The sequence below is a fragment of the Cupressus sempervirens genome, chromosome 3 (genome assembly GCF_028749045.1).
Source record: "Cupressus sempervirens isolate cs-2001-9-10 chromosome 3, ASM2874904v1, whole genome shotgun sequence".
Lineage (NCBI taxonomy): Eukaryota > Viridiplantae > Streptophyta > Pinopsida > Cupressales > Cupressaceae > Cupressus > Cupressus sempervirens.
The window spans coordinates 375,671,157-375,688,737 of NC_143120.1; the positions used below are offsets into that span (position 1 = coordinate 375,671,157).

General features: G+C 34.7%; 1 protein-coding gene across 2 annotated transcripts in view; it reads left to right on the plus strand.

The window, feature by feature from the left end:
* LOC149566559 (AAA-type ATPase family protein) overlaps positions 1-17,581 on the plus strand; it is an 85,677-nt gene that overhangs the window by 37,826 nt on the left and 30,270 nt on the right. For both annotated transcript variants that reach the window (XM_089819864.1, XM_089819865.1), the window contains one exon: positions 14,048-14,677. In XM_089819864.1, coding sequence (XP_089675990.1) covers positions 14,048-14,677 — 630 coding nt within the window. The remainder of the gene's footprint in view (positions 1-14,047; positions 14,678-17,581) is intronic.

A 17,581-nucleotide genomic window follows, 5' to 3' on the forward strand; every position in this document is an offset into this window, starting at 1 on the left:
GTTTCCAAATTTCACATGGTCCCTTGTTATACTGATGCATTCAAAGAAGAAAAAACGAACCCACAAGGTAGTAGGTTCGCTGCTTTGATACCACTGAAATGTCCCTCTTGGTAAAATAGTGCAATTATGAATGCAAAAAGGAAAACCAACTCAGATTACCAACAAATTTAAACTAAACAATTTATAGTAGCCAACCTCAGATAAGTTGCATAAGTAGTAAAAAAACCATAGACCTGATAATGGAATAATGGACTTTAAAGATGGGATGTGCCATTGTTCATTCAGATACGACAACAAAAAAACTAGAACACTAAAACTAAGAGAAAACTTAGTTCTTGCACAATCACAATCCAATAGTCTCAACAAAATCATACACCTGCTACCAAATCACTGGCCATGCGATCTCTAATTATTTCTTGCATAGATATGCTTAAGTTTATGATGTCGATACTGGTTCACATGTCCGCTAACCATATAAAATCCAACCCTTGAATCAAGATAGAGCTCCAGCATAAGCTTCTCTTTGGGGATGGATAAAACTCTTCACGCGATGTTTCAGTTCAGTCCGTTCAGAACAGGATGGTGGATACATCAATGCACACCAAGATATGATGAATTCCATATGATGTTCAGACAATTGTCTCACCCGACTCAACTTCTTTTCTTCATCCCTGCAAACAATAAGAATCTTAGATGAATTGCAACCAACCTTTCAACTGGAATTAACACCAAATAGCATGGATAGGGGTGATGTTGTATCCACGATGAAAGAAAGGATTTGTCCTTGAGTAGTGAGGATTACCTCTTTGCAATGTGCGTTCGTTCTGCTGCTCATCCTCAACTCTCCAACGTGGAAGCATCAAAAGGGATTGCCCGCACCCCCCGCACTTGATAGGGCCATTACAAGTCTCAAGTAAATGCATGATGGCTTCCATTCCATCCGATGTAACTGACCAAGGAGAGGGCGATAGATGTTGTAATTGCTACAGGGTGGTGAGGTAGAAGATGCCACGCCACAAACCAAAAATCCAAGTCAAAGCACGAGCTGGAGTAAGTAACTAAAAAGGAGGTGGAAATAAGATAGTGAAGTGTAAACCAACATCCACGTCCTAGGCACCCCTAATAACTCACTTAAGCCTATCAGGGTGATGGAATAGGCTTAGTCCTTTGGTATGAAAATTAATTGCCGGGGGAGGGACATGCCAGATGTTGATCATGGATCATAGGATTCGCTGCCTTAACAATTGTCTTGTTCTTTCAGTTACTACTTTTTTGTTGAGGATTGTGAGGGACACAAAATTCCCTCTTACTCCCAGCTTCAACACAAAAGCAATGAAATATACCAGAAACATATTCTACCCCATTATTAGACCTTAAAACCTTGATCTTCTTGTTAAATGAATTTTCAACAAGAGCTTTAAATTCTTTAAATCTGAACAACAATTCATCAGATTCTTTAGACTTAAGAAAATAAATCCAACACTTCTAAGAAAAGTCATCAATGAAGGTAACATAATACCAAAAACCACTAAGGGAAGCAATAGACACATGACCACACAAATTAAAATAAATTATCTCTAGGATTTCCTTTTCTCTACTTTCACTACTATAAAAAGTAATTTTAATGATCTTACCTCGAGCACAACCCTTGTAGACACCTTCATGGTTTTGGTTCATCTTTGGGAGACCAAGTACTACCTTCTCTATCAAAGACAAGGTTTTGAAGTTTAGGTGATGAAATCTCTTATGCCACAACTCACTAGAATTTGAAGAATTAGAAGCTAGTGCTTGAATAGGATTGGCTGAAAGCTTGTAAAGACTGTTATGATGGATACCAATCTCACGAGTTGACTGAATGTTGGTGTTCTTCCATGCAAATTTTTTTCCATAAGCAAATATAACATGATAACCTTTGTCTTCTACTGCTGAAATAGAGATAAGATTCCTCTTAATACCAGGAACAAAAAGAACATTGATCAAATGAAGAGGAAATCTGGAATTGAACTGGAAGGAAGTAGAACCAACACGCTTTACATAACAATTAAGTTGCCGATTCAAGTACAGATGCTAGAATCAGGTGCACGGATTATCAAACATGTTTTGGGGGCTTTTGGATATATATATATATATATATATATATATATATATATATATATATATATATATGCAAAAAAATGCAGGAAATATACAAAATTAAATCATTTGATACAATGATACTTCACCATTGATCAAGATATCTGATAGTTCACAAATTTTCAAGTTGAAACAACTAATAAGCCATATCATATACGTCTATGTTCAGGATTCCTATGTAAATTAGAAAATCATTACAATCACAACATCACAATTTAGTTGATGATTCAATGTTCATCATTCAAGAATCAGACTCAAAATCTGGATTCTCAAGAAAATCTGCACCCTCATCATCTCCCACTGCTGCAAGTTCAAGATCATTTGATTTTGAACCCAAAACAGTTCTAGTTGTGTTAGATGCACAATATGTTATGATGTTATCATCATCAACATCATCTATGATTGTATTAAGATCCTGAAACGTTGCATCTATGTTGGCACACTCAAGGGCTACATTCCAAATTATGGCCTCCCAACGATGATGAATGATTATTTATACCTTATTGCACAAGGCTTCACATTCTATGGGGTCATTCTCATGTGTTTGTATGACAATTTTACCTTCTCTACCATTGTGGCCATACCATCATAGACACCCCCCATGTTGAGAAAAATAGCTGCGATAGAGATTTGATATTTATTGTGCTTCCTATGTCAAGAAATCTCTGTTGTTTTCCATCTATGGTAGTTATTTCTTTTGCAAATACCTTTGGCTCTATTTGTGTTACTCTATCTTGTATTGGTTTCGTATTTCTTTGACCATGGTTCATATTATGTATTAGCTTGTGCATCACTCATTGGAACAAATTTATTTTTGGCTATATGTTACATCCCAATTTTTGACCTAATTTAAAATATAGCCATTGAGGATCACATGAAGTTAGTTGATAGTTAAATTGTTTTAATATTTTTGCGAAATGGTAAGGTAGTTAGTTGTTTAAATTATTTATCACGAATTCATAGAATTGAATAGGCGGTTAGCCGTTATGATTATTTATGATTGAATAACTTGTTATGGTAATATGATTTAACTGCGGAGAATTTCCTTGTAGGAAGCATGTCAAAGGGGTGGAAGCATTGTCAAAAAAGAATTAGCACAGGAGCATCACCATCACTGGGCAAATGGGTTGAGGACCTAGCGACTTGAACATCAGGATACAATTGATGAAACCGCATGAGCTATTAAATAAATAATTTAAAATAATTTAATTAAAATAATTGAATTGAATTATAAAACGTACCTCAAAGGATTTAATATGATCTTTCACCTTATTATTATATTAGATATATCTATATATGTACATATAGATATAAAAATGAAATGGCACCATTATATTATAATAATTTGATAAAGTGATGTCACCCCATTAATATATTTACATGTACTTATATAAATATAAAATTATAATAATATTCAAATTATAATCTTCCAACTTTATTTTCAGTTTTATTCTTCTTGGTTTTAACTAATTAAACACTTGGCGTGATAAATTGGAAATAATCTTTTATGTTACGGAAGCCAAGAAGTCTCGACTTGCCTTTTATATGGAAGCCATAAGAGAGTCGGACATAACATTCATACACTCGACTACCTTCTGCTACGTTCCAGTCTCCTCTTCATCCTTCACACACCCGATTTCTAGTTATTTCATGTGCCGGATTCACAGCTATTTCAACCAGTATTTACCATTCACAAGCAGCGCTTTATAACTTGGATTCACTGTTATTTAAATCTGTAGTTTCTATTCACAAGCAGCGCCTTAGAACCTTCTTGTGTGTGAATCAATCATCACAGAAGATTGAGTATCTTAGCATTTTGGATACATTCTTAGCAACTGAAGGAGAGCTGGTTACCAAGTTGTTTTTGCAAATACTTCAGGACAGACCCAAACTTATATCAAGTCATGTGAAAAAAAACCAATCCAGTTCATGTTATTCCCATGATAATTGTTTTTACAAGCAATTTCCATGGCTGTAGCTGTGATTTACCATCATTTATACTTTAGAGAGTTGCTTAGCAATAAGCATATTGATGTGTTATAGCATGGATTCATAAACCATTTGCCAAAATTTTTTTAAAGTTGGCTGATAGACATTTATGCATGTCTCTTTCTTTAAAAGAAGTTTGTGCAAAAGCTAGAAGTATATAATCAATCATGTTCTACGCATAGCTGTATATTTCTTATCATTTTCTATCGGTTTCCGAATTCCATAACAGTTAAACTGTAATTATAATCATCGGATAGAACCTCTTGAGAAAGAGTTATTGATGATGCAATAAAATCATGATTTAAATATACAAATTGGAAATAAGAGTCAAGGATATTTCTGCTAGTTTTAAAGAACATATTCTTTCAAGTCACAATTTGTGATAAGCTAAAAACATATAATATTCTTTTACCAGTTAAGGATTTATAGAAAGAGCGGGTTGCTCTGAGATTCAAACACCTGGGACTCACCTGGCTGTACAGCCAAGGAAAAGGGTGAAGAAGTGAGAGAAAGGAATTTGCGATAACATGAAACAGAATTAGTTATGAGATAACATTGTTTATCATTTTAAAAATGAATCATTTAATAGCTTATGCATGATCATGGTTATTGTATTCTCTGCTGTCAAGTCGAGTGGTGTGATTAGATACCAGGATGCTCAATGGATCACAAGATGTTCCCTGCCTATTCCGAGTAGGGAGGGCCTTTCTCATTAGAGATTGTGTGGAGATAAGTTTTGGTTTAAGGTTGGGTGGTTAAGCCCCTAACAATATTTTCCCTCTCCACAAGATGTCAGACGTGTATCAGATAAAGATAAGTTATGCATTCAAACGTTTGTCGGAAACAAGTATATTTGCTTTTATAATGTATATTCAAGTAGAAGGTAAGATTTATTGAGTTGTAACATCGTTACACTTATTTCTTTAAAGCAACTCTTATCGTCGATATAATTGGGAACCAGTTAGATAGGTTGATTTTCTAACTGAACGTGGAATATATTTATTTGTGAGAGATAGATTTATCTGATGGAATTGATATTTCAATCTTTCATTTATAAAAATAATGATTATGAGCATATCTTCTAATCTTATGTTATTTCCACAGTTAAGCAATCGAAAGAAAAGGAATGATATAGTGGTATTGACACACCAAATGATATAGTGGTATCCGATGCCCTAAACGATCCAATGGTAATTGATGCTCTAAATGATACGGTGGTATCCGATGCCTTAAATGATACAGTGGTATCTAAAGCCCTAAATGATCCAATGGTAATCGATGCCTTAATTGATACAGTGGTATGAGATGCCCTAAATGATGTAGTGGTATTTAATAGTAATCATCATTTGATATTGATATAGTGGTATTTGATGCTAATCATCAATTTATCCGAAGTGATATTTGTGGACTAATCTGGGTGATTGCAAACGTATCCCTACAATGATTTCTCGGTTCAAATCCCATGGTATGTAGAGTTTAATTTCAATAGTACATTTATTGATGGTGTTTTCAGATGTTATTTATGAGTTTTCCGTTTAAGTAATTGTAACTGTTAATCTCATTCACACGAACATAACTGATATAATTGTTTTCCTATGAAAATGAAGTAATAACTGTATTTCTTTGAATATGTTAGTTGTTAATTAAGACCCGAAAAAGTGGTTGTTACACTATTACATCATCTATGTGAAGAGATTACTCAACATATGACATGGCACATTTGTCGGGAATACTCTCCACCTCATCAGTTTGCATTTTCAACGACGTTAGTTCTCTTAGTTTTCTCAAACGACACCCTCTCTTTGTATGTGTGACGATGATACACGCTTTTGTTTGTAACACTTTGAAGAATAGTATTATTTTAAATTGTTTTGGTGACGAAAGTATATGTAGTATCATTCATGTTTTGGAGTAAGTTGTAGAGAAAGGGACGTGCATGCATGGTTATGACAATATATGCTTAAGTGAAAAGTTTTTAGAGGAGTGTTCTTGATTTGTTAATCATAAATTGTGAGTCGGGTGATGTGTACAAATTTTCTTCTATAAGATTTATATATATGTTTTATATATCAGAACTTTCAAAACTTTTTCAGCATATTGTCCATATCGTTTATTAGAGAGAACGATCATTCAAATAATTTTCTTTGCTCGTATTGATTTAATAATCTTGAGGATTTCAATCATAAGATGGAAAGACTTTGTAATCGTTTTCTGAGATTTCAAAATAAAGTTTCTATTCTTGGTGGGTTGGGTTATTTCTCTTGGTGAGGTGGTTTTTTTCCCAGGGTAATCTTAAGTTTATTTTATTGTTGTGCATTGTTGTATTTCTTCCTTAATTTTGGTTCAAACTTAACACCCTAAACAAGGTTGATCTATATCAGTAGAGTGAAGCATAGCTATGATAGGCTCGGTGAAATCCAATACAAATTGCACACAAGCCTACCAACTGCCATCCAAGACCAATGCCTTGACCTTTAAGGCCCTCTCTAAATTAGAAGCCTTTCGTATACCCCACTAGTTAGAAATAACTTAAGGTGCCGATTTGGGTTTGGGGATGGATTCAAGTTTGAGTTCGGCAAATTCTTTTCCCATTTGTGTTTGTGGGTGGGTTCGTCAGTATTTATAGATAGATAGATGCATTATATATATATATATATATAATAAGAGAAATGTGCGTAATTCTGAAACTAAGTCATTTCATAACATTGCTTGATCTTTGATCAACTCCAAATGTCAATGATAAACATTAAATACTCTCATTAATCTATGTTCATGATTGTAAAGAAAATCATACATTGAATTACTAAATTGCAAAGTCGTGGGTCCGCTCGGGTCCGCTAGGGGTCCGGGTAGGGTCCGTCTTGTAGACTATGGGTCCACGAAGAAAATCATACATTGAATTACTAAATTGCAAAATCGTGGGTCCGCTAGTGGTTTGGGTAGGGTCTGTCTTGCAGACTGTGGGTCTGCATAAGTGTGGACCCACAATTTGCAATGTGGACCTTGCCTGAACCCTTAACAGGCCTGGGCTCGAATCTGGACCCAGATGAATCTGAACCTGAACTTGAGCTCTAGAATGCGGATCCGATAACGCAAGAAATAACCATTTGGCTCAACGCCCCTTGCACCTTGATGAGTCGCTACATAACAATTGTATGAGATGCAAATCGGGTCTCAACAACCTAAGCAAGTTAATAACAATATGCCAATAAATATTAAGCAAAGTTATATACAAGTTGATAATTAAGCATATAAAAAAACTATTTGAATTAAATAAATAAATAAAATTTGTTAAGTACAATTTACCTTAAATAACTCCAATTTGGAGAATGATTTGAATATCGGTTGTGACGTGATGGTTCATCACACACATCTGTATCTGCTTCCCCTCTTGATATTTTTGCTTCAACTAATTTATTTGAGTGCTAATTTATTGCATGACCAAGTTGGAGTGTATGGCACATGGGTCCAAAATTATGGTCATATCGGTCCTCAACCAAAACAACTGTACCCTACAATTTTTGGTATTGTTTATAATTACTTGGACCACATTCTCACTACTCACCATCTCTATGGCCCCAATGCGAATTCTAGAGATGACTTGTGAATCTTTCACTTCCCCTTTACAATCAACTGCCTTCAAAATTGTCCCATAGGAGGAAACTGCTATAGCATTAATCAATGGCCAGTTTCTTGTATCTTTCCATCCATCATAAACAATAGAAACACCCAAAGTTTTCCGAGAATTTTTAGTTGGTTGAATAACTTTCTCTATAGAAGTCTTTTCTCCCGGTACATGTATTTGCAAGAATGAATGTTTAGAGTATACAATTGGTTTAGTGGGTAATTACATTATTTTTCTTTTTAGATGGAGGTTTATGAAAACTTTGTTTTGATCTTTTAACCAATTTATCAACAACTTCTTGTTCTTTTATATATGAAGCTATTTGTGTATTACACATCCCCTTCCCATCTTTACCTTTGCACATTCCCATTCCTTGGCCAGCAAGGCCCATAAAATGAAGTTTGACTAGGGAATATGAACTAGTAAATGGTTTGCCTTTGTTACCTTGACATACATTACACTTCCAAATATATGAGCCACCTCCTAAAATTGTGATATTCTTGTGGTATGACTCCATAAAGGAAACCCTACATCAATTTTGAAACTATTGGCTCCTTGTCCTCCCACTAAACTTTGACTACTGGTGGTGGCCATTTCCTAAAACTTGTGATATTCTTGTAGTATGACTCCATAAAAGAGACCCTACATCAATTTTTGAAAAATTAAAAAATTAAAAAATAAATAAATTTAAATTAGAAAATTATTATGAACATCAAGCATTCAAATGCAAAAGAAACGATACAAATTACTAAAATAGATAGCTAAACTTGTTTCTTTATTTCTTAAAAAGAATGGAAAACACTTAGAAAAATTTCTTCCCAAACTTGAATACATTCATCAAAGTCTCAAAAAACTTCATTGAAGGACTCAAGCATGGGATCAAATGTTTATCTTAGATACTTAAGGTTACTTTGTGGAAGCTATGTTTCACCCCACGAACGATCCTCTTCGAAAATAATCACCTTACCTTAAAAATGCCAAAATGGAGACCAAATGAGAAGAGAGCATAGCTGCAAACAAAATGAGATGAAAAATGGATGCATGACGCTTTTTGGACCATTTTAGGGTTTAGGAGCAAAAAACTATTAAAGAAATCAATAAGCACATGTCTAAATGTGATTTAAGTTAATTTTTTAGTCTAAAAGAGCATCAGATTTGATGCCGGGCAAAGGATCCACAACGCATCAAGGATGCCAGAATGGTCTTCTGGGAGGTGTCCACAAGGCTTTAGGAGCAAAATCCACTTGTGCTTCCCCATTTGGGCATTTTCCCTGCGAATTAGTATCTTGGCAGAATAACATGCATCATCACAAATGATTAGTTAGAGATGAGAATCTTTTCCTTCAAGTTAGAGAGGTGTTCGCAATAACCAGTAATGTCATGAGAGGCTCCACTATCAATCAACCATGTATGTTAGTAGTGACATTGCTAGAAAGTGCCTAAATAAATAAGAATCCTTCAGAATTTTCACTTAACTATCTTTGAGGAGAAGAGTTCTCAACATTTGCAGCAGCTGCTTGAGGCATTGGTCTTGAGGTACGATCTCTATCAAAGTGTCGAAATTTATCACATCTAAAGCACCAAATCTTTAGAAAGATCCTATTTTTTTTGGAATTAGGGGCTGACTCAAAATTCTGTCCTTTCCCCTTTGAAGTGTGGGCAGTGAGTACATGATCATCTTCATTGCCTCTAGCTTCTAGTCTGCATTCTTCCTGAACGCAATCAATTCTCAACCTAACAAATTTTGGAAGATCATCTCTCCCATTGACACCTTAAATGAAGGATTCCCAAGAGTGGAAAAGTCTATTCATGGCAAGCATGACCAAATCTTTATCGACAAAGGATTCTCCAATTGCACTAAGCTGATCTGTCAACTTTGTAATCTTAACAAAGTATGAAGCAACTTATTCTCCTCTAGCCATTTTAACATGCAGAGGTTGACGTTTCAGAGCTAGAGCCCTGCTTATGTTTTTGAATTCATACAGGTATTTCAGATTCAGAAACATCTCTTTGACTGAACTCAACTTTGAAATAATGGGAACTAGATGATCCTTAACCGAATCAATCAGAATCTTCTTAGCCATGATCTTGTTCTTTTTCCATTGAGCTTTCTTAGCTTCTTTATCTTTAGTAGGTTCTACTCCATCAGAATTCACATAGTCAAGAAGACCTTTCTCTTCAAGAGCAATCAAAATTCTAAACTTCCATCAAGAGAAGTTTGAAGAACTATCCAATCTGTCTTCAACTTTCAGATTGTTCACCAAAGTAAGTAGCTGAATCACATAACAAGAAAGTAGAGCAAATAGTAAACGTATGATAATACTTCTGTTTTTGAATCGTTTCCTTAGACCCGCTATGATACCATGTCAATTATTGAATCAGAATATAGATAAACAACAAAAATCAATTCAAAGAACACAAAGCAACATATGACACTGCACAATTATTCTGGTAAAAACCCTCCTTTACTGAAACAACCCAACCCACAAAATAACTCTTTATTCAGAATCTTAGAAAATAATTACAAAGTCTTCAGCATATGATTGTAATCGTTAGAAATATTTAATCAAGAAATCTGGCAATCTCCTTTCAAGAGATTAAACAGGAGAAATTTGGTAACTCTCAAAATGATCATCTCCATGATCAAACATTGATCATTCTCTTAACAAAATTGATCATTATATATATATATATATATAGTGTTCCTGAACCTGCGATAAGATATGTGGGTTTTAACTACCCGCAACCGAGTCAGGTTTGGCAGGTTTTCATGACCCAACAAGATGACCAGACGGGTCATGAGCCATGAGCCCATGGTAGCCACAAGTTGCTAGTAAAAAAACACAATTACATTTTGCTTTAATTTTTTTGCATATGCCTTCTAATTTTCCCTAAAAGGATTTCTAATTGCTTGCTATGAGAAGAAGATAGGAAAATTGAGAGAGAGGGAGAAAAAAGAGGAGCCATAGGTTTGTAACCAGCAGTGAAGAAAGGCAGCCAATGTTGATCAACGTGGAATCTCACATGTGAAGACTATGGCTTGTCAATCATCGAAGACCTACCTCAGATCAATTTGTAGGAGGCAAACAAACTACTCCAAGGCTGAGGTTGACCAAGAGCCTGAGCCATAGACTTGTTTTTTATTACAGTTTACACATGTTTGAGAACATTTGATGCCATGGATTTCATGGATTTTATATACATTTTACACTTTATAATTCTACATATCTATGCTTTCTATTTGTTGAGTCAGTAGCGGAGTTGTTGCCAAGTCATAGCTGAGTCCAAGTCATGGAACTATATATAGCACTAATATATTTTTGATACGCAGAGAAAAATAAATCGGAGTACTAAAGAATCATGAACATAGCATATGACTGGAGATTCAGAGAAAAAAATTCACAATTGAGTAGTTAAGAAGTTTCTAATCATGCATCCACCAATGATCACACATACATCATAGTCTAGAAGAAGATGACTTGATATGAACAAAATGGCTTGCTGAAAATGAACAGACCACCCGATATCAATAGATATCACATGCTGTATGTGAACTGACAACGGTTATAGACAAACATGGCAAGAATAAAAAAAAGAATGGTTTCTAGCAAGGTTATGAATCATTTCTCATAAAAACTGAGACCTGACAAGCGTAAATGGCATGAGCTCAGATGAAAAAGGAAACTGTTGGCATAACATATATGTATACATGATGTCAAGCCATTGTGGAGAAAGCAAACAGACGGTCACAAGAATATGACGATGAGTAATCATTATAATAATCAGAGAACAATAAGAGATATGGTGAAATATGATTCCAAGGAATTGTAGTGAATTGAAGCCAATGAACCCACTATACACAACTTTGAGTTTGTTGAAGATACACAAACAGGAGTTTGCTGAAGATAGACGAATAAGAAAATGAATGAAGATCTGTATCACAACTACTGAAATTCAACATCTGTTATGAATCCACATGTATATGCCTTATTTTGCACTCTCTGCTGGGAATTCAATGCTTGAAGATTGGTACTGTCACCAAATTTGCCTTAAAGTAATCAAACCTGAAAATTGATCCTTTCTTTCCTCTCCTTAAATGCTTCCTTGAGTATATTCACTGATGCTTAGATTTGCTCTGCCTTGTAGTGGTCAAATTGTGTTTGAAGTTTGATTGGAAATGGTTGCATTTGATCTCCCTTTATAAGCTACAAAAGGTGTAACTCAACCATTGCATTTATTCCTTTTATGAGCTCGACTTTCATGTTTTTTTCTTTATTTGCCCCTTAAGGAGTGGAAATTTGACCTGTAGAAGAAAGGTTTTTCTTTTGGAAATTTATCATCAACTAGAGTGGAATTTTACACCCTACAAGAAAGCTTTTCTCAAACAGTGGAAATTTGTTTTTTAGAAGGAAGATGTAATTTATCAACACTTTAACTTCTCATCAACACCTTGCTCCTCAAGGGTGCAAAAATGACCCTTAGAAGGAATATTATAATTTCCTCATTTTTCTTCCTTCTACATTCCCATTTACTTGCATTATTCACTATCTTGCTTGGAGAGTGGAAAATCAAACCACACAAGGAAAATGTCTTAACAAAGGATGGAATTTCTCGGTTGACAAGGATATCCAATATTCTGTTCTTCTCTTTCATTTTGCCTTCTAAATTTTCCCAGAATGGAAAATCAACCTTTACAAGGGAATTTTTTCCTTTTACTTTTCACTTGGTCTTTGTCCTCAATTTTACTTTTATTTCATCTTTCAACAACATTTAGCCTCCAAGAGCAGAAATTTGAGGGTTGCAAGGAAGTTACCACTTGTCAAACTGTGGAAATTCATAGTTGACAAGGAAATTCAACTCTTTTTTTGTAAATTGACCATGACAAGGAAGATTCCACTTTCATACCTTGAAAAACTTTCATCATTCAACACTTGGTTTCAATTATCCTCCAAAGGCTGGAAAAATGACCCCTAGAAAGAAATTTGTGAACTAACAAATGCGTACAACAAACTAAGCTAAATTCTGAGGCATGTGTGTTTACAACATAACAGGTCCAACAAAAACTTAAAATGTGGTTTATGATAGTATATCATAAACCCCAACAATTTCTTGAATATGAACATTTTTCTTTTGAAGCAGTCAAAATTTCAAATAATAAACATCAACCTTCACTTTCAACCCTTGAACAATTTTTTATGGATTGAATGGCTTTACAAACTGTATTGCTTGGCACATTGCTACTATAATAGTAGAGCTTAAAAATATCAAAGATGGTAGTAAGGGATTTCAAAAGCAAAGGAATCAGGGAAGTAGAGAATTATATGCTATTTTTAGTGACCTCAACTGTCATTTAATTTTTAGCAGGTTCTTACTATTTCCTTTTTTGGTAATACAGAAGTAAAACACTGAAAGGACTAAACGAAACTAAATTTCTTCTATTTTTGAAGCTTGTCCAAAGTTTTTTGCTTCTGATTTTTATGGGTTTGTAAGTTAGTTTTTTTCACCAATTGTTAGTTTTTTTCACCAATTGCAATTCACCAATTGCAATTGACCTTCAAATGACCTGCAAAGAACCAGTTATTAAGAGTTCCACTTAGAAATGAAAGAGTTTATTTTTATGTCCTGCCAAATGGGAAAATGTTTCCTTAGCTCTAATATTAAGGACATAGTTTCTAGCTAAATGTGTTATTTAAAAAGTTAGTGGTGTATACACTAGAGAAACAAGTACTCGTTTCTATCTGTTTATGAGCTCTTTTTAATAGAAAGCATCAGTATATTGACAAGTTTTGTTGTTTTTGTTCTATTGCATGTTGATGGACATTTGTGTTTGTCAATTGCATCGATTAAATGTTGCAAAAGTAGTAGATTTGTTTGTTTTCATGCGATAAGATGCGATTCCTTATATTCACAGAAAGTGAAGGTGGTTTCTTTGGGGCTTGCAGTCATACTAAAAACATGTTAACCACAGAAAGATTTATCATGGATGCTAATTCACTGAATTCATTACCCTAAGCAGACACTATGTCATTAATATTTTTTGATCAAGAAAATAATATCATGGATGCTAATTCACTGAATTCATTACCCTAAGCAGACACTATGTCATTAATAGATTTTTTGATCAAGAAAATAATATCATGTGTATTGGATGATTCCATTCACCAACTACGGAGAGAATCATAGTTCTTTCTCCCAGAGCTATTATCTTGTATCTTTTCTTTTGCCAACTAAAATCCTAAAGCATGCTTCAGTGGCCTATTTTTAAAACAATGTTTACTTTATAATTCTATTTTTTTGCAGTGTCCAAAGAAGAGATGGAGAGATTGCGGCAGGCACTGAAGACACTCTCCGAGGCTGAGAAGCAGCTTCGACTGTCGAGTGATAGAACAACATGGCTAACAGCTGCTTTGCTTCAGCTTGCTCCAGATCAGTCATATATGTTGCCAAGTTCCTCTGCAGGTACCAGTTTCAGGCAGAGCCCTGTAGCACGGAACCATATGAATGAAAAGCAAGTTACTAATAGGGAATCTGTGGATCCTAGACAGGACCTTAAAGATGATATGTTTGAGAATACACACTTCAAAGATTTCAGAACAAAGAAAGACATCGGTTCTGCTAGGAGTACCAAGGATCCTGGTACAGTCAGTCATGGTGGAAGTAGAGTTAAGGGCAATTCATCAATTTTATCATCAAGAAACAAAAATTTTGAACATAATGTGGATTCAAAGATTAGTGGTAGGAACACAATTCCAACAACCTCATCTGCATATTCTATGGAGGTAAATGAAGCAGGGTTGAGGCAATTTATCTGCAGAAGTCCATCTAAGCTTGAAGATATTTGGGAAGGAGTTCTAGAGAGGATCCATACAAATTCTTTGAAGCAATTCTTGCATGTACAAGGAAAACTCTTTTCAGTCTCGTTTGGAGCAGGTCAGTTGTTTTACAATGGTTGATGTTATTGAATTTCTAGATACAAATTTGTTTGGTAGGTTTATCTAGTTTAAATTTTATTATTAAAATTTAATATTTATTATTAGAGAATGGAGTTTCAATAAATGAAATAACCAAAGGAAAAGATTTGTATGCTTTAACCATAGTGTTTCCTCTTTGATTATTGAGCATGTCTAAGATGAAATTTTCTAATATTGAATCATACCTAAGTTGCCGGTTAGGATTCTGGTACGGATGTGGGTTCCAAACTTGTCATTTTTTTTGGGTTGGGTTTGGGTTTGTATGTACAAGTATATAAATATATATACACATACACACTATGCTGCAGCAAATAATGTTATACACTACTATGCTAATATCAAAACAACCTAGCAAAATACACCTATAGCTACCTACAAGAAGATTACAGGCACTAATAGAAGATGGTGCTAGAAGACCATGTAACATCCCATTTTTCCTAGCCTTAAGGAACACCTATCATATCATTGAATACAATCACTTTTTCATATTCATGAGCCTGAGAAGGCAGCTATAACAGCTATTTAGATGTTCATATGAAAGAGTTTAATAACTATAGCAGAATAAAGAAGCATTCTATCAACAATGCAATATACATAACTGCCATCATAAGTAACCATTACTGCAACAAGCTACTTTCCTAACCATTTGTAACAATTAATAAATTACAACAATTAGGTTACTTTCCATATTCATCTGAATGGAAGATAGTTATAACAACTACTTTACATATTCACTTGAAAGAGTTTAACGGTTATAACAAGTTAACTGAATTTTAGTTAAGCAAAAGAAATAACTTAAATCAGCAGCTTGCAACTTTAACAATCTATCTAATCATATTTTCAGCTGAAAATGAAAGTACATAAGGTAAAATACCCAAAGAAAGAAGATAACTGGCATCTCATAGGAGAAGCGTTGTCAGGGGTTTAAACTCCCAACCATGGACCCTTAAGTATCCCCACACAGTTTTAACCGAGAAAGGCCCTCCCTACTCGGGATTAGGCATGGGATACCCTTGTCCCACCATTGAGTATCCTGGAGTTAGAGTGTTGGCTAGGTAGCCAACTAGGCTATGGAGTCCTTCCCATCAACCTATCTATCCAATTGCTAGCAGCCCTGACCTCTGGTGATCACAGCAGCAAGCATGCCACTAAACCCACCACTCAACTTGACAACAAGAATAGTACCCCTTGATCAGCATGAGCTGATTTAGTTCATTAGGTTGCTTATGTTCATTGACTGTTTTATTGTTACTGATTTCTTTCTCCTATCATGGAAGGATAAATGACATTTCTTTTGTTAGCAGCCCACACTCTTCATCTCGGCCTTGCTGGTCATCCTCGATGAATCACAATGTGGCTGTCTAAATCATTGAATAATCACAGCCAAATACTTTCTGCCCAGCCTGGGCTTATGGGAACATTAATATAAAAGATTCATGATACTTAATAAACTGTTTTTCTTGACTCACTTTGAGAGTGCCTTCTCTTATCGTAGAGGCATATAGAAGATGCCCCTATATAAGTGTTGCATTGGGTTGGAGATCTTCCAAATTAAATTGAAGTTCTAAAAAGAATAATATTACAGTATGTAATAGATAATTCATACTCTTATGCATGTTTTTATACAGTTGGGCTTATGTAAGTAAAAACAGTCCATTCAGGGCTAGGCTCTATCTATAATTCCAATGTTATTTTCAAATTTCCGAGCTAAAATTCCAGAGCCTTATCATATCACAAATTGAAAATAAAAGTGCAGAAAGAATGCACAACTTGGTAAAGGTATCATCACTCCCTTGTGTTAGTGAGAAGCTGAAATGCTTGGTATGGCTCCTTGCCTGTAGTTTCTAGCACTCATTAGTAGTTGAGAAGCGAGACTTTTAATGACCCATGACATTGTAGGTGAAATCGCAGAACATAGAAATATGAAATGCAGTCTCCAAGTAATGATCTATGCACTGTATCAATGCAATTCTCATGTATTGATGGATAACATTGTATGTGCCAATCATGGATAAACAAGTTGCTATGTTAGGCAACCTTAATATGATTCATGACACTTGTAAACGTAGCTGCAGATGGTAATGGAATTTGCAAATGGAAATGCGAGTGCAATACTGAATGAAATGCAACATGCAAATAGAATATCGTCGATAGCAAATGCCAGAGGAACATTTGATATACAATGTGATCACTTGGCATCAAAATGCAATTGCGTATAAAGAGCTTGTCTCTTTGTTTCAAATGCATGCTCGGTTACAAGCAAGATGAGAAAAGGTGGCAACAAAATGAGTTACAAACAAGAGCCATTAAAAGGCCGAAAATATATATGGTAGCACAAATTATAAAGGCCTAATGAAGATTAAGAAAATATGGCCGCTAGAAATTAATGAAGGCCGATGACATGAAATAATATTAAAATTATTGCCATAAAATGGAAATAATAATAAAACATTGACATAGGAGGGATATAATAATTTTGCTCCTTATGTTTTATAAATTACAATTGTTCTTTGTTCATTCCTACTCAAGTGAATACCTTTATTGTCTTATTAAATATGTTGATCTGTTTAGCTCATTGTGATCACTTGGTATACCCTTGCTTGCCTAGTCCATTTTCCATTGGCCATGGTAGTTTAGGACTCATACCTGTTAACTCAATGGCAGGTGGTGTCTCCATACCCAATTCCCTCTCTAGAAATGCTTCCTCCTTCTTTGTTGTGTTCTTGCAAAAGGAAATTACCATAGTAATAACATATTTCCCAAATCATTTTAACGAAATCAAATACCCATGTCAGCTAACCATTTCCAATTCATATGACATCATAATGATTAACCAATGTTCTTATTCCCATGAAATCATAAT